The sequence below is a fragment of the Leucoraja erinacea genome, chromosome 3 (assembly GCF_028641065.1).
Source record: "Leucoraja erinacea ecotype New England chromosome 3, Leri_hhj_1, whole genome shotgun sequence".
NCBI lineage: Eukaryota > Metazoa > Chordata > Chondrichthyes > Rajiformes > Rajidae > Leucoraja > Leucoraja erinaceus.
The window spans coordinates 97,293,847-97,318,961 of record NC_073379.1 but is presented as its reverse complement, the minus strand read 5'-3'; the positions used below and the strand labels follow the sequence as shown (position 1 = coordinate 97,318,961).

The following is a 25,115-nucleotide window of genomic DNA, read 5'->3' as shown; positions in this document are numbered from 1 at the left end:
ACCGTCTCCAGGTGAATTCTCAGGCACACCACACGCACGGGATGCGGGGCTAGCCCTTCACATCCACTGCATCCAAGTATCATGCTGAATGCTGAAAATAGATTGGCTCTGGAACTGAAATCTCCACTTGACGGGGGTTTAAGCTATGATTTGAGCTCTGTGTTATGATTTAAAAGTAGAATGTTGCTATTAAGCCAAAGGGTCACTCTAAGACATCAGAATAAAAGGTATAAAATAATATTGGTAACTTTGTGCCCTGCAGGTTTTGTAATCAAAATGTTAGTTTGAACTTGAAAACGTTTGGTTGATTGGTTATATTTTCATTTATTTTGTACACTATCAATTTGACAAAAAAAATAATACCATTGGCAAATACTTTAAATTGGTAATGGTCTTATAGATTCCTTACATTCTGTGACAGTATTTTTCCAATGCTTACATTTTTCAGTAGGAAGATACATAGGTAGAAACAAGAAACAGTAATCCATGCCTTTATTACATCTAGGCTGGATTACTGTAACGCACTCTACTCTGGAGTCGCACGAGCATCATTGGCTCGTCTCCAGCTGGTTCAAAATGCTGCCGCTCGCCTCTTAACCGGAACTCGAAAGAGGGAGCACATTACGCCAATTTTGGCCTCCCTTCACTGGCTCCCAGTGCACTTTCGAGTTCATTTTAAGATTATTTTATTTGTTTTTAAATCGTTGAATGGGCTCGCCCCGCCTTACCTCTCTGAGCTGCTCCACCCATACGCTCCTGCCTGGTGCCTCAGGTCAGCTGATCAGCTGCTCCTTGAGGTACCAAGGTCTAAGCGGAAACTCAGAGGGGATAGAGCCTTTTCTGTTGCTGCTCCGGCACTCTGGAACACCTTGCCGTTGCACATCAGACAGGCCCCCTCACTGTCCATCTTCAAAATCCACCCTAAAAACTCATTTTTATTCTCTGGCTTTCGACACTGCCTGAGGCATTGCTCCTGTTTTTAGTGCTTTTAATGTCTTTTAATTTTTACTGTTTTATAGTCCTTTGTTTTACGGTTTTTAATGGTTTGTAATAACTTCTTGGCCATGAGTTCTCATGTACAGCACTTTGTGGCAACTGCAGTTGTTTAAAGTGCTTTATGAATAAAGTTATTACAGGTGCACAACCTTTCATCCGGTGTTCCAGAAACCGAAAAGCTCCGAAAACCGGCCATTTTTTCCAGATGTCGTCTGCGCACCAAAGCTCGCGTTTGGCGCCAAACCTGACCCAAAACGACCCACGGTCAACCCAGGTCTGTACTACTGTAGCGGCTGCCTCCTCCCTGGAGACCGGGAGACGCTTAAACATCTGTAAATCATTGCTTAAATGTTAGTCAGTTAGTTTGGAGGGCTTTTATGTGAAGGGGGGTGAAGGGGTAAACTTTAATTCTTAGTCCCCTACCTGGTCGGAGAGGCGGGGAGCGGTCAATGCCTTACCGGGTCGCTGTGCAGTAAGCTCCGCAGCGCTGTGGCCGGTGGGGCCGCGGGCGGCGCCGGTTGTAGCTCCGACCCCGGCAACTCTACCCCTGGCTGCGCGGCTCTCCAAATCCAGCGCGGCCCGCGGCCGGACACCCCAGCTCCGTGAATGTCGGGAGTCGGCGGCGTCGCAGCCCCGGGATACCAGCGGGGAGCGGGCAATGCCTTACCGGGTCGCCGTGCGGCAAGCTCCGGAGCGCTGTGGCCGCCGACACACAACATCGCGGAGCGTCGCTGGATTTGGAGCCGCGCAGCCAGGGGTAGAGTTGCCGGGGTCGGAGCTCCAACCGGCGCCGCTCGCGGCCGGTGGTGCCCCCAGCTCCGCGGCTCCAAATCCAGCGACGCTCCGCGAATGTTGGAAGAAGGCGGCCACAGCGCTCCGGAGCTTGCCGCACGGCGACCCGGTAAGGCATTGCTCGCTCCCCGCTGGTATCCCAGCGCTGCGACGCCGCCGACTCCCGACATTCTCGGAGCTGGGACGTCCGGCCGCGGGCCGCGCTGGATTTGGAGCGCCTCGCAGCCAGGGGGAGAGTTGCCGGGGTCGGAGCTACAACCGGCGCCGCCCGCGGCCGGACGGAGCCCCCAGCTCCGCGAGGTTGGGAGTCGCCGTCCAGGTAGGTAGGGGACTAAGAATTAAAGTTTCTCCCTTCACCCCTACACCACCACCACCACATAAAATCCCTCCAAACTAACTGACTAACATTTATGCAATGATTCTCCCAGTCTCCGGGGAGGAGGCAGCTGCTCCAGACTTTTCAAGCCGCCCGCGCTACCTACCTAATCTACGCTAAAAACTTCCATTCTGAAATCCGAAAATGTCCGAAATCCGACAAGTGTCTGGTCCCAAGGCTTTCGGATAAAAGGTTGTGCACCTGTATTATTATTAAACTGCAGATGGTGGTTTACAAAAAAGGCACAAAGTGCTGGAGTAATTCAGCCGATCAGGCAGTATCTCTGGAGAACATGGATAGGTGATGTTTCGGTCAAGCCTCTTACAATGTAGGTGTCCATGATGAAGACAAAAACATGAAAATCAGAATATAATTTCAGAGGTCTGTGGTTTATGCATTCATGTCTGCTTTTGTGCCTGCAAGTACTCAATCGTGTATATCATTTCTGAGAATGATAATCATAGAGCAGGGAAACAGACCCTTTGGCCCAACATGTCCATGCCAATCAAGATGCCCCAGCCAAGCTAGTCCCATTTGCCAGCTTTTGTCACATATTCCTCTAAATCTTTCCTATCATAGAAACATAGAAATTAGGTGCAGGAGTAGGCCATTCGGCCCTTCGAGCCTGCACCGCCATTCAATATGATCATGGCTGATCATCCAACTCAGTATCCCATACCTGCCTTCTCTCCATACCCCCTGATCCCCTTAGCCACAAGTGCCATATCTAACTGTTGTTTAAGAGGGAACTGCAGATGCTGGAGAATCGAAGGTTACACAAAAAAGCTGGAGAAACTCAGCGGGTGCAGCAGCATCTATGGAGCGAAGGAAATAGGCAACGTTTCGGGCCGAAACCCTTCTTCAGACTGAAGAAGGGTTTCGGCCCGAAACGTTGCCTATTTCCTTCGCTCCATAGATGCTGCTGCACCCGCTGAGTTTCTCCAGCTTTTAAAAAAAAAAAAAAATGATTCAATTTAATTGTCATTGTCAGTGTACAGTACAGAGACAACGAAATGCATTTTTAGCATCTCCCTTGAAAGGGAGACACAGGGCGTCGCGGTGTGCCCGCGCCTGCCGCCGTAATTACATTCCATTACACACAGGCAAAGGTGGGTGAAGTGTCTTGCCCAAGGACACAACGACAGTATGCACTCCAAGCGGGATTTGAACCGGCTACCTTCCGGTCGCCAGCCGAACTCTTAGCCCATTGTGCCCATTGTGCTTTTTTGTGTAACCTGCCATATCTAACTCCCTCTTAAATATAGCCAATGAACTGGCCTCAACTACCCTCTGTGGCAGAGAGTTCCAGTACTTGTCCAAGTGTTCAAGTACTTGTCCAAGTGTTTTTTAAATAGAATAGAATAGTTTCTTTATTGTCATTGTAACATGGACCATGTACAACGAAATTTAAAATGTCAGCCAGTCAGTGCAGCATTCAAACATTTCTAAAAGCTAACGATACATACACGGTAAAATAATAAAGATAAACAACTAAATAAATATCACGAACACAGCACGCATGCACACCCAACCCTCCATCCTTCTGTCGATTTCACAGTTACCACAGTCCCTTAGTCTGTATCGCCCCTGCGTTCCTTGGCGGCTACATTTAGTGCCTTTATAGCAGTGGGGTAAAAACTGTTTTTGAGTCCTTGTCCTTGTAGATCCTTGTCGTTTGTCCTTGTCCTTGTAGATCTGTACCGTCTGCCTGACGGCAACAGTTCAAACAGGGAGTGTCCGGGGTGGGAAATGTCCTTTATGATATTCTGGGTTTTTTTGGTGCAGCGGGAACTGTGTAAGTCCTCCAAGGTAAGGAGAGGGCAGCCGACAATCCTCTGGGCATTGTCAATGGCCCTCTGGAGCGCTTTCCTCTGAGCCGCTGTGCAGCTGGTGTACCACACGCATACACAGTATGTTAGTATGCTCTCAATGGAGCACCGATAAAAGGACAGCAACAGTCTCTGAGTGATGTTGTTCTTCCTGAGCACCCTCAGGAAGTGCAGTCTCTGCTGGACCTTTTTCAGCAGCGCAGTGGTGTTCACGCTCCACGTCAGGTCCTCCTCAATATGGATTCCCAGGAAGCGGAAATCCGCCACCCTCTCTACACAGTCCCCTCTGATAGTCAATGGCAAAGATCGTAGAGGGACAAGATAGACCACTCCTCGAAAAACGCGTAGTATGACGTGTGTGACCGTCGACGCCATATTGTTAAGCATTTATTGGGCTGTAATGGCGTCCTCAGCTAAATCTACATCTCACTGCTCCGCTATCAAGTATTCTAATCGTAAATCTAAACGACCCAACCTGTCATTCTTTAGGTTCCCCAATAAAAAAGAAAGGTGAGAAAATATTTTTATTATTTTCAGTCGATATTCTGTCGTGAAAATGGTATTTTCTGTTCTCCCATCAACGGCCATTGGGAAACATTAGTCGGTACATTAGAAAGTTCTTAGACTTATTTTTAATAGTTCTTTACTCACCACAATAATAAAGACAATTTTAACACTTCTGTACGTTTTTGGTTTTGTTTTGTAAGGGATTAGTCTGCACAATATGGCCCGCGGACACATCAGGTCCAGTGACCAGGAGATTTTTCGAGTCCGAGAATGGGCGGCTGTTACCCATTATATTCCTCGAACATAGGGACATAGCAAACAACACTCACATACATACAAGACATCACAAGCCCGCCGTGAAGAAGGGTGCAATCAAATATTATATAACTCTGCTCTATCATCTTTGGGTGCAATGGTGGGTCGGGGGGTTCGGTGGCGGCGGCCGCAATCAAAGATACTAGTGGAGCTCTGCTCTATAATCTTTGGTCGGAATGGGACGGCTGCGCGTTATAATGTGCTATCGTTCCACTCTCCCTCTCCCCCCTTCTCCCTCTCCCCCTTGTCCCTCTCCCCTTCTCCCTCCCCCCTTCTCCCTCTCTCCCCCCCCTCCCCCTCTCCCTCCCCTTCTCCCTCTCCCCCTTCTCCCTCTCCCCCTTCTCCCCCTCCCCCTTGTCCCTGTCCCCCTTCTCCCTGTCCCCCCCTTTCCCCTTCTCCCTCTCCCCCTTCTCCCTCTCCCCCCTTCTCCCTCTCTTTCGATCTCTCTCTCCCCTCCTCTCGATCTCTCGCTCCCCTCTCTTCTCTCGATCTCTCTCTCTCTCTCTCTCCCCCCCTCTCTTCGCGATCTCCTTCCCTTCCCTCTCTCCCACCCTTCCATCTCTCCCTCCCTTACCTCTTCGTGAGAGTTGGCAGCTCTGCTATGCCTTGGGTCCAAAAGAGGATAGATAGAAAATACTTAATGGTCTTTGTAAGAAGATTTTAATAAGCTCTTCTACATTTAAGGTAAATTGACATATTAGAGGCAAAACACATTTTCAATATACAGGTCTCTCCACACAACTGAAAACAATTGCATTTAAGTGATATATCATCCATTGTTCAGGCAAGTAGCACTAGGTTACAATAAACTTCCTGCATATTCCAGGAATTCATCTCATAAAAATGGGAGAGGCTTAAATGCATTGTAAAATCATAAATCCATGTTGACTTGGACTAATGCTTTTACTGCTATCCAAATGCCCCATTATTACATCTTTAATAATTGACTCCAGCATCTTTCACACCACCAAAGTCAGGCTAACTGGTCTGTAATTCCCCATTTTCTCTCTCGCTCCTTTCTTGAAAAGTGGGATAGCATTAGCTATCCTCCAATCCACAGGAACTGATCGTAAATCTATTGATCGTTGGAAAATAATAGAAACATAGAAATTAGGTGCAGGAGTAGGCCATTCGTCCCTTCGAGCCTGCACCGCCATTCAATATGATCATGGCTGACCATCCAACTCAGTATCCCGTACCTGCCTTCTCTCCATACCCTCTGATCCCCTTAGCCACAAGGGCCACATCTAACTCCCTCTTAAATATAGCCAATGAACTGGCCTCGACTACCCTCTGCGGCAGAGAGTTCCAGAGATTCACCACTCTCTGTGTGAAAAAGGTTCTTCTCATCTCGGTTTTAAAGGATTTCCCCCTTATCCTTAAGCTGTGACCCCTTGTCCTGGACTTCCCCAACATCGGGAGCAATCTTCCTGCATCTAGTCTGTCCAACCCCTTAAGAATTTTGTAAGTTTCTATAAGATCCCCTCTCAATCTCCTAAATTCTAGAGAGTATAAACCAAGTGTATCCAGTCTTTCTTCATAAGACAGTCCTGACATCCCAGGAATCAGTCTGGTGAACCTTCTCTGCACTCCCTCTATGGCAATAATGTCCTTCCTCAGATTTGGAGACCAAAACTGTACGCAATACTCCAGGTGTGGTCTCACCAAGACCCTGTACAACTGCAGTAGAAACTCCCTGCTCTTATACTCAAATCCTTTCGCTATGAAAGCTAACATACCATTCGCTTTCTTCACTGCCTGCTGCACCTGCATGCCTACTTTCAATGACTGGTGTACCATGACACCCAGGTCTCGCTGCATCTCCCCTTTTCCTTGTCGGCCGCCATTTAGATAATAGTCTGCTTTCCTGTTTTTGCCACCAAAATGGATAACCTCACATTTATCCACATTATACTGCATCTGCCAAACATTTGCCCACTCACCCAGCCTATCCAAGTCACCTTGCAGTCTCCTAGCATCCTCCTCACAGCTAACACTGTCCCCCAGCTTAGTGTCATCCGCAAACTTGGAGATATTGCCTTCAATTCCCTCATCCAGATCATTAATATATATTGTAAATAGGTGGGGTCCCAGCACTGAGCCTTGCGGTACCCCACTAGTCACTGCCTGCCTAATGAAGAACTCAACCATATTATGGTCACTCTTGCCCAAGGGGGCAGTACAACAAGATTGCTAACTAACCCTTCCTCATTACTCAATACCCAGTCTAAAATAGCCTGCTCTCTCGTTGGTTCCTCTACATGTTAATCATATGTATAAATATATATGTATGTGTATATATATGCATGTATATGTATATGTGTGTATATATGTATGTATATATATGTTTATATGTGTGTATGTATGCATATAAATGTATCCATATGTATGTGTGTATTTGTATGTGTGGGTATGTATGTGTATATGTATGTATGTATGTGTATATATGTGTGTGTATATATGTATGTGTATATATATGTGTGTGTAAATATATATATGCATATATATATATATATTATTACTATATAATTATATATATAATTGCCTTTATGGTTTATGTATATCATCTTACAAGACAAATAAATTAATAGCGATTATTTAAATCAAAGTAGCTTCTGATACATGAGAATAAACTATTATCTCTAACTTGCCTCTCACACACAGACACACATTCATATAAATATATTAAATATATATACGTTAAATTTAATTTTTTGCAGTGTGTGTTAAAGCAATACAATGCAAGGGAAACTACACAAAGGAGGGGTCTGTTCCCGCTACAAGATACTTGAGGATCTTTGCTTTGGATCAAAGATTATAGCGGAGTTCTATAATCTTTGCTTTGAATCACAGCGGGTGGAATACCGGAAGTCGAGTGTCGCTGTAACAAATGGCGGCCGTGACGTTCCGTTGCGTACTACACGTAAGCCCATTGAATTTCGAAGGAGTGGTCTATCTTGTCCCTCTACGATCTTTGGTCAATGGTACCATGTCCGTTTTGTTCTTCCTGATGTCTATTATTACTTCCTTTGTCTTTAAGGTGTTGAGGAGCAGGTTATTTTCTTCGCACCACACTGTCAGCTGCTCCACCTCATCCCGGTATGCTGTTATAGTCCCTGCTTTCACTCCTCTGACAGCTACTGTATTCAACCAACACCTTCTGAGTGGAACAGTTTGCCCCTCAGGTTTGTATTAAATCTTGCCCCACTCTCCTTAAACATACGTCTTCTTGTTTTTAATTGTTGTTGTCATTGATTGATAGATATCCCTAGAGATTCACCGCCCTTTGAGTGAAGAAATTTCTCACTTTCAAGGAACTATGTACCTACATTCTTAGATCCCTCTGCACTACAACACTCCCCAGAGCCCTGCCATTCACCTTGTTTCTGACCGAAATGTCTACCTATACAAGTGTGATGCATGCTTCTAATTATATAAGGACGATCAGAAAGTCAGTGGACTGGTTCCTGCTTTTTCTCTATTGCTGAGACCATGTATTCTCTATATATTATTGAAAAATAACAATCCTTGTTTAAATAATTCAAGTTTAAGTTTAAAAATAACTTATACAGGTGATGTTAACAAAAATAATGAATGTTGCAGCAGATAAATGACCTTGGAAATATCCTCAAAATAAATTGTTAGCTAAAGTGAAGCTCATGAGATTGAAGGCAAATTATTGTTCTGGTCAGGAAATTAGTTGAGGGTTTGGCAACAAAGCACGTGCTCAAAGTAGTGGGGTGAAAAAATGATAGGTCACTGTTCAGTTCCTGGTCTCCACATGGACTGTTGTTTCATATGTCTCTGAGTAGAAAAAATCCTAAATTTTTGTTGGGTATGTTCCTGAAAGCGCAATGTGTTTTGTATATCAATTCATCACTGCCAACTAAGATGCCCAACTAAGATGCTGGTCGCATTTGACTCCGTTTAGACCATATCCATGTAAACCCTTCATATCCATGTATCTGTCCAAATGTTACTGTATCTGCCTCAACTACTTCTTCTGGCAGGTCGTTCCACATACCCACCACTCTATGTGTGAAAACGTTGTCTCTTTCGGGTTCCTATTAAATACATCCCCTCTCGTCTTAAACCTATACCTGATTCTTCATTCCCCTACCTTGGGAAAAAGTACTCTGTACGCTCACTCTATCTATTGCCCTCATGATTTCATACGATCACCCCTCAGCCACCTGCATTCCAAGGAATATAGTACTAACAACTAACTCCCTATAGCTCAAGCGCTTGAGTCATGGCAACATCCATGTAAATCATCTGTGTGTGCTTTCCATCATAATAGCATCTTACCTACAGCAGGGTGACCAAAACGGAATCAATTCACCACGTGCTGCCTCACCAACATCTTGTACAGCTGCAACATAGCACCCCAACCTCTATACTCAATTCCCTGACTGATGAAGGCCATCAGCCTTCTTCAACATCCTATCCTGCGATGACATTTTCAGGAACTTGGATTTGTACCTGTACACCTAGATCCCTCCACTCTACTACACTTCCCAAGGCCCTACTATTCACTGTGAATATCCTTCCCTGGTTTGACTTCCAAAAATCAAATGCCTCACACTGAATTAAACTTTGATTTGGTGCAAAAATTAAAACATGGGTGAAACCTGCTGCACGAGTGAACTTAGAGTGTCATGTCAATTGTCATTTTTGGCAATAGAGAGTCTCACTGTTATCCAGGCAATATCAATGTGGCTTCCATGGAACTACTTTATACATTCCTTAACCATACCAAGAACTGCACCAGGAAAGTACACAAAAATGCTGGAGAAACTCAGCGGGTGCAGCAGCATCTATGGAGCGAAGGAAATAGGCAACGTTTCAGGCCGAAATGTTGCCTATTTCCTTCGCTCCATAGCTGCTGCTGCACCCGCTGAGTTTCTCCAGCATTTATGTGTACCTTCGATTTTCCAGCATCTGCAGTTTCTTCTTAAACACTGCACCAGGAATCCTGTTTCACCTGACAAGAAACAGAAAGCGAGTGAGTGTCTAATCTCCTGACATTAAACAGAATCAACTAGACAGGTATCTTCTTTGATCACATTTTTATGTTTAATGCACTGATGCTACTGGAACACATTTGATGAGTTCTTTCTATTACAGCAGAGAATGCTGAATTTCACTTTGGGTAATCCTAGCAATTATCAAAGAATTGCATTTTCATCTTTACTCTGAGCATGTGAACAAGGAATTCTGTTGCACCCTGGTGTATATGATAATAAAGTCTTGCTTTCTTTAATATCTTAATATTTCCAAGGCCTTTGTTTTTGTTCCTTGTATTATGCTAAGGATTACAAATTTATTGTAATATGGAAAGTTTTTTTTGCCTCTGAACTATTTCGATGTTTGTGGAAACCAATTGAGAACACATTTGAGTGACACCAAGAGCCTGCGGCACTCTTTGCAGAACTATTTCTGTTGATACCAATTTACATTGCAGATTAGCTAGGTAAATTGCCATTAGCTCGACAGTAAGCGTGATCTTTAAAAGTATATCAAATGCTGTTGCAAACCCTAAATAACTTAATATGCACTTGGTTACCTTTCTTCTGTAATTTGTATATCTACAAGTAGTTCCAGCAACTTAATGAAGTGTGGTTTATTGTCTCTAAACCCGTGCTGGCAGCTCCCTATGGCCTGTTGTTTACATGAATGGATACTATCATTTTTAATGCTCTCAAACACTTTTCCTCAGTACATACATCAGGTTAATGGGTCTTTAATTTCAAGATTTATCTCCTTTTTATAACTATTGGTATACTATTTGGGCACAGATACAGCTTTGTTGTTTATGATTTTTATTTTTAAGATGGTTGCCTTTTCAGCTACGTTCCTTGAAGGCATTCCATGCATTACTGATGAAACCATGTAATACATTATCAGTAATTTCTGAAGGCTAAAATGAAAAATCACTTTACTGCATTTTCTAGGATCTGATTCTAAAGTTATTTTGAATGGAATACATAGAACACAGAATATAGAACATGAAACAGTAGATCACAGGACTTTGGACCTGAACATGATGCCGTTAAACTAATCTCCTCTGTATGTATGTGATCCATATTCCTCCATTCCATGCATAACTGTGTGCCTATCTAAAAGACATAAATGCCACTATCATACCTGTCTCCACCGTCAGCCCTGACAGTGCCTTCCAGGCACACGTCACCCTGTATGTACAAAAGAACTTGCCCCGCACATCTCCTTTAAACTTTGACCCTATCGCCTTATAGCTATGCCCTCGAGTCTGACATTTCCACCTTGGGAGAAATGATTCTGACTGTTGACCACATCTATGCCTCTCATCATTTTTATACTTCTATCAGATCTCCTCTCAACCTCTGAAGTTCCAGAGAAAACAGTGCAAGTTTGTCCAGCCTCTTCTTCTCAGTAATACCCTCTAATCCAAGTAGCATTCTGGTCAACCTCTTCTGCACTCTGTCCAAAGCCTCTCCTACAATGGGATGACCGGACTGTACATAATACTCCAAATACAGTCTAACCAAAGTCCTATAAAGCTGTAACAAGATTTCCTGATTCTAATTCTCAGTGCCCTGACCAATAATAATAATAATACATTTTATTTGTATAGCGCTTTTCAAGGACTCAAAGTCGCTTGAACCAATGAAAGTAAGCATATCATATGTCTTATTTATCACTCTCTCTACTGTGTTGCCTCTTAGGGAGCTATGCATTTGGACTCAAAGATCCCTCCATATCAGGGTTTGACAAGGTTATGTTATTATCTCATTTAAATTAAACTTTACTTGCTTTCAATAAGAAGATTGACCAACAAAATGGACTTGGAACCTTTCATTACTTATAGATTGACAATGTGCAATAAGTGTGATGCCACTGTGTTCAGTTCAGTGCTGGGTATCTATATTAATCTATATTAATAATATGGAGGGTTCAGGAGCAGGAGGAAGACAAGAATTCAGAAATAAAAGAATTGAGGACAGCACGGCGGTTGAAAGCAATGAGAGTGAGGACTTTCAGCATATCCTCTGTGTAAGGGGAAGTCTGATACTAGCATGGATAGCAGATTGGCTGGATGGTAGAAGACAAAGAGTGGCAATAAATGGGGCTTTTTCTGGTTGGCTGTCAGTACTTGCGGAGTTCCACAGAGGTCGATGCCGGGGTCGCTACTTTTCACGTTACATATTAATGATTTGGATGAGGGGATTGAAGGCTTTGTGGCCAAGTTTGCAGATGATACAAAAATAAGTGGAAGGGCAGACGGATAGGTTGGGAGAGCGGGCCGAGAAATGGCAGATGGAATATAGTGTAGCAAAGTCATACATTTTTGTAGTAGGAATAAATGCGTAGACTATTTTCAAATTGGGGAGAGAATCCAGAAATCGGAGGGGCAAAGGGACTTGGGAGTGCTGGTGCAGGATTCCTAAAAAGTTAATCTGCAAGTCGAATTGGTATAAAGAAAGCAAACTCAATGCTAGCATTTATTTCACGAAGGGAGTGTATACAAAAATAGGGATGTAATGCTGAGGCTCTATAAGGTGCTGGTAAGGCCGCATTTGGAATATTTTTAGCAATTTTGGACAGCATATCTGAGGAAGAATGTGCTGGCTCTGGAGAGGGCCCAGAGGAGGTTTACAAGAATGATCCGAGGAATGAGTGGGTTAACCTATGATGAACGTTTGTCAGCACTGGGCCTGTACTCGCTGGAGCTTAGAAGAATGAGGGGTGGACCTCATTGAAACATACAGAATAGTGAAAGGCTTGGATAGAGTGGATGTGGAGAGGATGTTTCCACCAGTGGGAGAGTCTCAGATTTGAGGTCATAGCCTTAGAATTAAAGGATGTTCTTTTGGGAAGGAGATGATAAATCTCTTGTGAATCTGTGGAATTTGGTGGAATTCTTTGCCACAGAAGGCTGTAGAGGCCAAGTCTGAATATTTTTAAGGCAGAGATAAATCGATTTTTGATTAGTACAGTCGTCAGAGGTTATGTGGAGAAGGCAGGAAAATGGGGTTAGGAGAGATAGATCAGCCATGATTGAATGGCTTGATGGGCAGAATGGCCTAATTCTACTTTTTTTTTAATCACTGATGACTTGATGACTTATGAAGTCAAGGGGAAAAGGGGATAAGACTCAGACATGTGATAATCAATGAGAGTTTAAAAATCACAGCTGAACAATGTAAGATACTTGAAAGAAAAGGAGCGAGAGAAGAAGGTGATTTGATGATCAGAGCCAATGTTGCTTGGCAATGGAACTATTAATAGAAAGTAATGCCAGCTAAATGGCAAAATGTGAGGCAAGTTTCAGACAACTGAATCATCCGTGCAGCTATCCATAAATAGATCACAAATGGCAAGGGTTCATCATCCAACAACACCATCATGACATCCATCACTAGCCGCTGGTGAGCAGCAGTCTCATTTACTCAAACCTCTTGTCAACATTTCCATTCACTGAACCAGTTGGAAGCTAAACTTGTCAAGTTCCTTTTTGGCCCCTTTGTTCTACTATCCCTCAAATTCTGACACATGATCATCAATCATTGTCCCTTTGCAATTTCCATCCAACAATTGTCAGGATACAGAATCTGTTGAAGTTTGTTAAAGTATTTGAGGGTGGGGGGTGCATGATGTTTTCATGAATACATTTATGTGCGAGCTAACGCCTGACATGGCAACACTTTGGAGTTTGAAGATGCAAACTGTGCTACTGCTGACTCACCAATGAAAACTGGTGACAACCAAATGTCTACCAGTCAGTAGTCACACCCCAACCAGAAATGTAATCGGTCCATTTTCTCCACGGATGCTGCCTGACCCATCGAGTTACTCCAGCACTTTGTTTGCACTTCTGTAGCCTGCAGTAAGTGATTAGTTCCGTAGCTCTGTTGATGCTGATCTAGAGTTTGTTGTGGCACCACTCAACCAGGTGTTTTCTATCTCTTCCGGTACGCTGACTCATCATCGCCCATGGTCAACAACAGTGGTGACGTTGGCGAATTTATAGACAGCCTTGGAACTTGCTGTTGAAGACCTGCTTTAAGCATTTGTTATAGTTTTATCTGATAAATTGTTAGTATTAATTGGTATTTCTGAGATTTACATTTGTGATTTCCTGCCAATTAAAAGGAATGTTTGAAAACTTAGATAAAATCTGAATATGTTATGCAGTCATTATTCTAGAAGAGTTACAGACAGAGAACAGAAAAATAAATAAAGCAAATAAGGAACTTAGTAGCATTTGGATTCTCATCATAATAGCAACCCACATTGTTTTTCAATTTACTGGGAAATTGTATTCTTATTTTGTGAAAATTGATTTTAAGTTTAATGTGTTTTTTTGTAGATAACCTGGACTAATCTCTTTAACATCACTTTGGTTTGATTTGGAAGGAATTATTAGTATTTTCTTGATCCTTTACAATAAAATGGCAGTCAGAATTCTATTCAGGTTACAACATAATGATTGAGCTGTAACTTCTGAAATTAAATAATAATAAACCTCTGCAGGGATTTGCTGAGGTCTAACGCTGTAATGCTTTAGTCATACGCTATCTGTTTTTTTCTTTTAACAGATTCCATCTGAATGAAGACTGAAGCCAGCCTATGTGCTGGCACTCATAGATTGTGAACGATGGTCTGAAGCTCGGTGTTTAAACGAGGGCTGTTTCTCTGATGAAAACTCTGTTTTGTCACATATTCTCTGAATGAGATCTGGATCAGAAGAGTTGAGAATTTTTTGTTCACTAATAGGGCTACGAAGCTTCATATGCTTGGCTGATTTATAGTGCGTCACCTTTTAGACCGATGAACTGCCAATCGTTTTGTCTGCAATGCTGCTGATACCCAAGCTCTGAATTCATGCTGCTGAAGGAGCCTCACATTTGTAGCAGATTAGAATTGCACTGCTTTTCACCCAAGATCTGAACAGAAGCAATAGAGTGAACATGGCTGCTTTCATTAACAGAATACTGTTGATATTTCTAATCCTTCAAAACAGATGTATGTGTCATGAGAGTGCGCTCTCTCTCTTAAAAAGGTAGGTGTGACTATTAAGACATGCTTTGCTAATTAATGTATTCACATGCTCGTGCTTCTTCACTTTTAAACAAAAATATATGCTTCCTTTGTACTCAATAATATAATCATTTAAACTGTTTCAAAATTTGTTGTGGAAGCACTCTAATTGTAAAAAAAAACGTCTTCATTGTCTTTTAAGTAAATGTTTTCTTGAAGGCTCTCTTAACAGACAGGAAAGTGTTTTCTAGTTATAAACCATTTATTTGACATACATATTAATTAATTCATTAATCTACCAGACTGGATTTTATAAATTTGTTGTTTTCTGAACATTTTTGCTAAAACTTTTTTTTCAAAAAAGTATTTTTTTTTTCTCCAGACATCAACAAAGCCCATGGGGATTCAATTCAGATTGTTCCAAAAGCAGTCATCCAGAGATATCACCAGACTCTCCGAACTTTAAGCTTGAAGTTAGAATGCCTGGAGTGACACCTTTGATGGTTGGTTTCATGTATATCAATTAGTATTGTCATTCACCTTACGCTTCTTTTGAGTGCATTTTACAGAATTAAATTGTATCACTTAATTGTAATAGTCTGCTAAAATTTGCAAGAAGAATACTAAATGTTGGATGTTAGTTAAATTGCCAACTGTTTTTATTATCTTCTATCTGCAGATCTATTCTTGGCTGTTTAATTATCAACAACCTGCTGTCATTCAGTAACTGTATTACACACATATGCTGAAGAGATGCATTAACACTACCTTTTTTGATACTTCCAATGTCTCTAAATTGTCAACAATTAACTTTGGCTGTCTTTAGAACTTGTACTTTTTAGCCACAGACTATTCCTTTGCTTGGCAACTGTCTTACTGTTCACAATCTTGACTGGGATGCCACATATCCATATCTCTATAAAGAAGGCAATGCACGTCAGGTTCAGTCGTGTAGCAATGGCAATTATAATCCAAAACTGCTAATTGCCTTATTCTATACCTGCCTTTTATCATCTGGTGTTGAAAACCCAATCCATGGTCTTAATCCCTATTGACTCGATTACTCCAATGGTTGAACCCACACAGTCTCCTTCAATAAACATGGAGCCATCGTAAACTCTGCAGTCATGTTTTAAATCGCACCAACTTTTGCTTGCCCATAATTTCTAAAATCACAAAACAATTTTTAACAAGTTGCTCCGGCATCTTACTCGAGTATTTCCATTGCTCTGTTCTAGCATACTTAATTTTATTGCTTATCATTGCCAATTTCCATGTTGTAAACTCTGGTATTACATCTCTGCCCTTTTATCTCCGGAATCCATCATCTACAGTCTTTTGTGACTCTAAAACTGTTTAGTGGCTTTCTTTTAATCTGTATCCCGTTCGGTAAAATCCATACTGTAAGTGGTATTATATACAATATATGGTAAACATTTACCTCAGAAATTGTTATTAAGCCTATACCAACGTATCATCAATCAGATAATAGTTTTTGTGGCAATGGGCCAATGAGACTTAACTCATGGGAAGAGATATGAAAAATGGTTAGATTTTACAAACAGCAGAGAGCAGTGATGTCGTGGACAAATGTTGTTAATGAAAGATGAGTCAGAAGTTCCATCTTTAGTTTAGGATTGTCATTGCCTCTGTTACAGCCATAGGACCAGACTTTGTGCGTATTACATTTTGGCACGGACACTGACATTTTGACATATATTTGACAAGATGTGCTCTCCGTGAACCTTTAGCTGAATTCATTTTTTCACATTCACAGGCACTTATGATCTTTATGCATCATTCAGTGCTAAATCCTTGAGAGACTGCAGCAACTGGTCCAGTATTGCACAATTGAAAAGGAATTGCTCTGCAGAAAGGATGACTCATAGATGCGGCTTGTGCTCGTAATTTTGCAGGGTTTTGCAAATATCTGCTCAAATGTGAGGTCATTAAAAACAAAAAGCTGAATTATAATCAAGTAAACAAGCCAGGATCCTTAAGTGATTTTAAAATATGTTTGAATAGAACATTTAAGAATCTGGCTACTCATAACTAGAGCAGTAAAGTAACAAAAAGATGTTGATATCAAATTACAACGGGACATAACAAATCTGTGTGCCTGTCCAGGATAAAATAATCTCTCAAAATGTATTATCTGGGATCGTGTGAAGAATAGGTATTTGTCACTCTTCAAATCATACACTAGTAAATTCTAAAGGGAATTCTAGACCAAAGTATGCAAATGTAAATAGAATTTTGTAAATACGTAACTCCAGGCTTCATCTATCTGCATGCAATTAGCTTTAATGTGTTAATGTTGTAATTGCACAGCAGAGTGATTGGATGTTGATTTGTTTTCCAAATAAAATTTTAGTCTCATTTTGTTTTTAGTGTTTAGGGTTGAGAGAAACCAGATACTTGGAAGTCTAATAGATCCAGATGGCTGTTGCAAACTTAAATTGTTTGAAGAGTTTTTTGTAATTTAGGAATTTTGTAATTTAGGAATCTTATATGTTTCTTAAGGGTTTAGACACGCTATAGGCAGGAAACATGTTCCCGGTGTTGGGGGAGTCCAGAACCAAGGGCCACAGTTTAAGAATAAGGGGTAAGCCATTTAGAATGGAGACGAGGAAACACTTTTTCTCACAGTTGTGATTCTGTGGAATTCTCTGCCTCAGAGGACGGTGGAGGCCGATTCTCTGGATACTTTCAAGAGAGAGCTAGATAGGGCTCTTAAAGATAGTGGAGTCAGAGGATATGGGGAGAAGGCAGGAATTGGGTACTGATTGGGGATGATCAGCCATGATCACATTGAATGGCGGTGCTGGCTCGAAGGGCCGAATGGCCCACTCCTGCACCTATTGTCTATTGTCTATAATCGCAGCCAAAGACCATCTAACAAGAATATAGACCCATAATAAATATGTAATAAACATGTGCCTCACAGTTTACATAAAATGGCCAGCATGTACAAAATGACAGGTACACAAAAAAGCTGGAGAAACACAGCGGGTGCAGCAGCATCCATGGAGCGAAGGAAATAGGCAACGTTTCGGGCCAAAACCCTTCTTCAGACAATGTACGAAATGACACTCCATTTGGCCTAATCTATCCAGGCTGGTCTTTACGCTGTAATCAATTCTCTTTCTGACTTCTTCCATTTATCTCTATCAGCATGTTTTCTCTTTGCTTCTTCTGTTTGTGTTATTCTCGTCTTTTCCTAAATTAATAGATATTTATCTCAACCGTTTCCAATGATAGTGAAGTGCAAATTCTCACCGTACTGAATAAAATTCCCTTTGTCCTTCAATTTTGTTTTCACCAGTCTGAAATGCACTCTTTTCACTCTTCCACAAACTTTGATAATCTGATTCCCTCAACATCCTCATCCTCCTCGACCTGAGTGCAGCCTTCGATACAGTGAACCATAACATCCTGCTCACCAGACTCAAAGACCTCGGCATTGAAGGCTCTGCACTCAGCTGGCTCCGTTCCTACCTTTCCAACAGATCCCACTTCATCTCTCTCCACAACCACACCTCTGCTACAGCCACAGTCACTCAAGGCGTTCCCCAAGGCTCCGTACTCGGCCCCCTCCTCTTCATCATCTACATCCTCCCCCTTGGTCAGATACTCCGCCACTTCAACCTGGACTTCCACTGTTACGCCGATGACACCCAGATCTACCTCAGCACCAAATCCCCTCACAACCCCCCCCTCTCCCATATCAACTCCTGTTTGTCAGCTATAAAAACCTGGATGCAACATAACTTCCTCAAACTCAACAGCGATAAGACAGAATTCCTCCTCATAGGCTCCAAAGCCACACTCAGCAAAATCAATAACCCCACTCTCACCATCGACGGCACCACTGTCTCCCCATCTCCCAAGGCCCGCAACCTTGGCGTGATCTTTGATTCCACCCTCTCCCTTGAGCCTCACATCCGCCATGTCATTAAAACCTCCTTCTTTCACCTCCGCAACATCGCCAAACTCAGACCCTCTCTCACACCTCCCGCTGCTGAAAGACTCATCCATGCCTTCATCTCCTCCCGACTGGACTATTGCAACTCACTTCACCTTGGCATCAGCTCCACCTACATCAACCGACTCCAACTGGTCCAGAACGCAGCCGCCCGACTCATCACCCACACCAAATCCTGGCATCACATCACTCCAGTCCTCAAACAACTTCACTGGCTTCCCATCTCCCATCGGATCACCTACAAAATCCTGATCCTCACTTACAAAGCCCTCCACCATCTGGCCCCCCCATATCTCACTGACCTCCTCTCCCCCTACCAACCCTCACGGTCCCTCAGATCCACATCAGCCGGTCTCCTCTCCATCCACAAGTCCAACCTCCGCAGTTTTGGGGACAGAGCCTTCTCCAGGGCAGCTCCCAGGCTCTGGAACACCCTCCCCCAACTGATCCGCAATTCCGTGTCCCTCACCATCTTCCAGTGCCGCCTCAAGACCCATCTCTTCACCTCTGCCTATCCTTAGCCCCACGTCCCCCTCCCTTTTCATCTGTGCATTAATTGCCTCGTATTGTGTTTTGAATTGTATTCTGTCTTTACTTTGTGTACTAGTTATGTCTCTACTATTTATTTCATTCCCCTTACATGTTTTTCCTCTACCTGCTAAATTTTTGTAAGGTGTCCTTGAGACTCTTGAAAGGCGCCCATAAATAAAATTTATTATTATTATTATTATTATTAAAAGTTAATTCTATACCTTCACTTTTCAATAGGGACCAGAACTTTTCTCTATTTCCTAATTGGTATAATGTTGCATTTCTTGTGACAACTTGTTTTTTTAATTCATTCTTTTCAAGGCATTCCTTTCCATGATATGCCACAGACACGTACCTACATTGCCCTTTAAATAATGCATGGTTTGCTTTTGTAATTGGCCTTGTAAATCTGTTGCCACATGTACTGAAAGATTGCTGTGCCTACCTGATTCCAATCCTCATTTTTCATTGTGACCTCCTTATTTGTCTTTGCTGAGTGAATCTTTTAATTTGTTACAGGCCTCCTTGGTAGTCTCCCCTTCCCACAACACAAAATATAGTGCCATCCAATAATTTAGGATATACAATGCCCTCCATAATGTTTGGGACAAAGACCCATCATTTATTTATTTGCCTCTGTACTCCACAATTTGAGATTTGTTATAGAAAAAAATCACATGTGGTTAAAGTGCACATTGTCAGATTTCATTACAGGCCATTTTTAATGCAATTTGGTTTCACCATGTGCAAATTACTGCTGTGTTTATTCAGCCCCCCCCCCCCCCCCCCCCCTCATTTCAGGGCACCATAATGTTTGGGACACATGGCTTCACAGGCATTTGTAATTGCTCAGGTGTGTAGATTGCCTCTTTAATGTAGGTTCATTGCCTCCTTAATGTAGGTATAAGAGAGCTCTGAACTTCTAGTCTTTCCTCCAGTCTTTCCATCACCTTTGGAAACTTTATTTGCTGTTTATCAACATGAGGACCAAATTTGGCCAATGAAAGTCAAAGAAGCCATGATGAGGCTGAGAATCAAGAATAAAACCATTTGAGACATCAGTCAAACCTTAGGCTTACCAAAATCATGATGTTTGGAACATCATTAAGAAGAAAGAGAGCACTGTTGAGCTTACTAATCGCAAAGGGACTGGCAGGCCAAGGAAGACCTCCACAGCTGATGACAGAAGAATTCTGGCTATAATATAGAAAAATCCCCAAACACCTGCCCGGCAGATCAGAAACACTCTTCAGGAGTGAGGTGTGGATTTATCAATGTCCACTTCATGAACAGAAATACAGAGGTTACACTGCAAGATGCAAACCATTGGTTAGCTGCAAAAATAGGATGGCCAGATTACATCGCCAAGAAGTACATAAAAGCACAACCACTGTTCTGGAAAAAGGTCTTGTGGACAGATGAAACGAAGATTAACTTATATCAGAGTGATGGCAAGAGCAAAGTATGGAGGAGAGGAGGAACTGCCCCAGATCCAAAGCATACCACGTCATCTGTGAAACACGGTGGTGGGAGTGTTATGGCCTGGGCATGTATGACTGCTGAAGGTGCTGGCTCACATCTCTTGATTGATGATAGAACTGCTGATGGTAGTAGCATAATGAATTCTGTAGTGTATAGATACATCCTATCTGCTTAAGTTCAAACAAATGCCTCAAAACTCACTGGCCGACAGTTCATTCTACAGCAAGACAATGATCCCAAACATACTGCTAAAGCAACAAAGGAATTTTTCAAAGCGAAAAAATGGTCAGTTCTTGAGTGGCCAAGTCAACCACTTGATCTGAACCCAAATGAGCATGCCTTTTATATGCTGAAGAGAAAACTGAAGGGGACTAGCACCCAAAACAAGCATAAACAGCATAAAGGCCTGGCAGGGCATCACCAGTGAAGACAGCCAGCAGCTGGTGATGTACATGAATCGCAGACTTCAAGCAGTCATTGCATGCAAAGGATATGCAACAAAATACTAAACATGGCTACTTTCATTTACATGACACTGCTGTGTCCCAAACATTATGGTGCCCCTAAATGCGGGGCCTATGCATAAACACAGCTGTAATCTCTACATGGTGAAACCAAAATGTATAAAAATGGCCTTTATTAAAATCTGACAATGTGCACTTTAACCACATGTGATTTTTTTCAATTACAAATCTCAAATTGTGGAAATAAATAAATGATGAGTCTTTGTTCCCAAACATTATGGAGGGCAATGTAAACCGTGGACGGCAATGATGCCAGATCTCATCATTGTGGGACCCTGCTTACTGATCTCTGATACGAACACTTTACCCTTGCTCTTTGCTTTCTTTTTGGAAGCTAGCTGGCTATTAATTCTGCTGTTTGCCCCATGACTGTGACATTCATTAATCATCTACTTTATTATATTTGTCTTCCATCTGTTACATTTTCAAAGAACCTAATGAGTATTTTCTTCTGTTTGAGCTTCATAGAGCCTATTCATTAAATTCACGGCAGCTCAATGGTTTCTGTGTTCCTTGTTAAAAACAACCATTACAATAACCAAGCATTTAAATTACTTTGCACTATCCCATTTTAACAAACAATTAAATATGTGGATTAGATATATTTTTCCAAGATTTTGTTTGAGTACGTATGGCAGTAATCAGATATGGAATTAATGGAATATTAGATAATTGGATGGATCGGAACCGACAGTGAAACAAATAAAATAATTGTGATAATGGAAGAAAAGGGTGGGATAGACAATAGACAATAAACAATAGGTGCAGGAGTAGGTCATTCAGCCCTTCAAGCCAGCACCGCCATTCAATGTGATCATGGCTGATCTTCCACAATCAGTACCCTGTTCCTGCCGTCTCCCCATATCCACTGACTCCTCTGTCTTTAAGAGCCCTATCTGGCTCTTGCTATGAATGCACACAAAATTAAACATATTATAGTGGTGATTTGAATAGAAACTGGTAAATTTGAGAGATGTGAATCACTAAGTTTGATATTGAATCATGATTGTAGATTTACATAAAGTTAGCCAAATTGGATGAAAGTTAAATTAAAATTAGCCAAAGGAAATTATATAAATTGAAAATGAAAGAATGGAATGAGTAAATTGTGGACCGTGCTGAAATGTCACAATTTAGGTTAAGAGAACAAAACTGCATTGATGCAGTCGAAAATATGTTGCATAAAGTTGCGATGTATGAACCCATGTAGGTGGATCGAAAAAATCTCCATATATTCCATCCCATTTCAGATAAGATACTTTTTATTTGGAGGATGTGAGTGGTGAAAAAGGAGAGATTGTTCCGTGCAAGAACATCTTCAATCACGAAGAAATAGATTTGTCCTCCCTTCAGGGAAGGAGTTGACTTACGGAGAGGACATGTACTCATAACAGGTGGATAGATTGATGTCAATGATAAAAAATAGATGGCATGGGCAAGGAAATATCACAGATGTAGAAGGGAAGAAATTGGACTAGGGAAGAAAAATAATTGATGCCTAAAGTAAATTGTAATGTTTGGAATTATTAATTAAAAAAAAAAATAAAAGCCAAAATCTGAAACAATTTGGAACTTTGCTGTCAAGAGTGAAGTGCACCAATTAATCAAGGCTTGAAACTGTGTTACCACGGGAACAAAAGCTGACAACGTTTATTCATCCAGCAGTAATGCCTCGTCTGCAAATGTCGGAGATTAACAAATGTTTACAGATTGCCACATTACGATGTCTGCGCACGAGAATAGATTCTCTGATCTGTTGGATCAGTTTCATTATGTCATCAGTGCTCTATTGCTGGGTGCCCTTGATTTACTCCATTTATTTATTTTGACAACTGGGTTTCCAAAGGCTTCAAAGTAGTCACATTCAGTTTAATCCTGTGTAACAAATAGCACATTGTTATTTGTGCCAATCAGACCTTGTTACTAAATTGTATGCAGTCTTTTGGTTATGTCATTAAGAACCACAGTTTCTACAAAGCAATATCTCTAATGCCATTGCAGTCTATCAGACTGATCTCTGCTGTGCTGAGGCCAGGCATCAGCTCTCAGAACATCTCCTTACACCTACTCCCTTGACCATGACTCCACTGATGAATACATCACCATCTCCCAAACCACCCAAGTCCAATTGCTTTCAGCGATCTCCCTTCCCCCTTCCCAACCCCGCACTTTTCTATCTTCCAAAATCCATAAGCAGGATTGCCTTGGCAAACCCATTATTTCTGTCTATTCCTGTCCTGCCGAACCCGTCCCCAAATACCTACATTCGACCTTTTCCCCCTTTGTCTAGTTCTTTCCCACCAGCATCCAAAATACTTCACATGCTTATCACCACTTCTATAGCATCCAATTCCTCGCCCCCTTTTTATTTGTTTAATATGGATGTCCATCTCTTTACACCTCCATTTCCCATCTCGAGGGCTTCAGGGCCCACTGGTGCTTTCTTGAGACCCAATCAGTTCCCCTCAACTACTCTACTTGATGTAGGTATGTTACAAAACCTACCTGAATCTTCGATGAGAATCTGCCCCACCCCGTGTACATGATTTTGGCGCTGTTTAGAGTGGGCGGGTTTAAAACGTGATTTTTACTAGGCTGCAGCAATCGAAAATGTTCAGCCTAGTAAATCATTACCGGAAAATCGCTGAAAGACCCCGTCGCAAAAGGTATTATTAGTTTTTATGGCCTTGTAAAATAACTATAGTAGTTTAAAATTCACTCTCTAAACCCGCGACCTCTCGCAGCCCCAGGGTTTTATAAAGCAAACAATTAAAGGTATGTACCTTATTTTTACATTAAAAGGTGCTTCTTAAGAACCCTGTATATAAAGTTTACTATAGCGAGTAGCTCATTTTGGGCTCTTTATATCCCGCAGTATTTTTCTGGGCATTTGAGGGCACAAATCCAGCGCAATGTGAACGTTCTAAACCAGCGCGTTCACAGGAACCCACTAGAAAGCCGATTTAAATTGACTTTAATTTACAGCAATTGAACACTACATTCCTTCCATTTGGCCTATACATTGATGTAAATGAGATTTAAAAATCATGTTTTATTGTGAATTATTTGTGAATATTATTTGGACACTTAGGCTATTTAAAAATGTTAATCATTTATTAAGAAATGGATAGATGTTTAGATCTAGTAATTGAAGTTTGAAATTAGCTACAATTGGGTAACTAACTAATTATATGCTTTAATTTCAGGTCATCCAAGTAAGATTCTTTTATATTTGTTTCAGAATGCTTCAATCTATGATAACTGAAAATTTAATTCAGTTCTCTTAATTTCTAAGAAGGTTATGGGCTTTTGACTGTCCACGATCACAGCTTTTTTGTTATGTCCATAGAAAATCAATAGGGAACAAGATGCTAATTTCCGAGTATGAAAATGGCCATAACCTTTTTATTACTCGAGATATGAAAGTGAATTAGGTGTCAAATTAAACTTATTGTTATGCTTTATCTGATGGGATAAATTGCAGACTTGATTTTTTAAATCTCAAAATTTTGTAACATTGCTACTTGGTGGCACTTGTCCAAACAACTTCTCTTTTGACTTCTTGCACTTTCTTCGTCAAGGGGCCCAGCTATGCCTGTCGTTTTGTTATTATTTTGACCACTCGTTCCAACCAATTCACAATTCCTCTACTGCACCGATGATTTCTCAGGGCTGCCTCCTGCACCTGAGCAGAAGTCATTGATTTAATTCACTTTACTACTAACCTACCTTGCCATCAACTTCATTTTGATTAT

At 41.6% G+C, this 25,115-nt stretch overlaps 1 protein-coding gene across 3 annotated transcripts in view; it reads left to right on the top strand.

Moving 5' to 3' along the window:
* Positions 1 to 25,115, top strand: part of pam (peptidylglycine alpha-amidating monooxygenase) — a 181,215-nt gene that overhangs the window by 50,610 nt on the left and 105,490 nt on the right. For all 3 annotated transcript variants that reach the window (XM_055633263.1, XM_055633265.1, XM_055633264.1), the window contains 2 exons: positions 14,397 to 14,860; positions 15,221 to 15,341. In XM_055633263.1, the coding sequence (XP_055489238.1) occupies positions 14,769 to 14,860; positions 15,221 to 15,341 (213 nt within the window). In that variant the 5' untranslated portion in view covers positions 14,397 to 14,768. Of the gene's footprint in view, positions 1 to 14,396; positions 14,861 to 15,220; positions 15,342 to 25,115 lie in introns of those variants that run through there.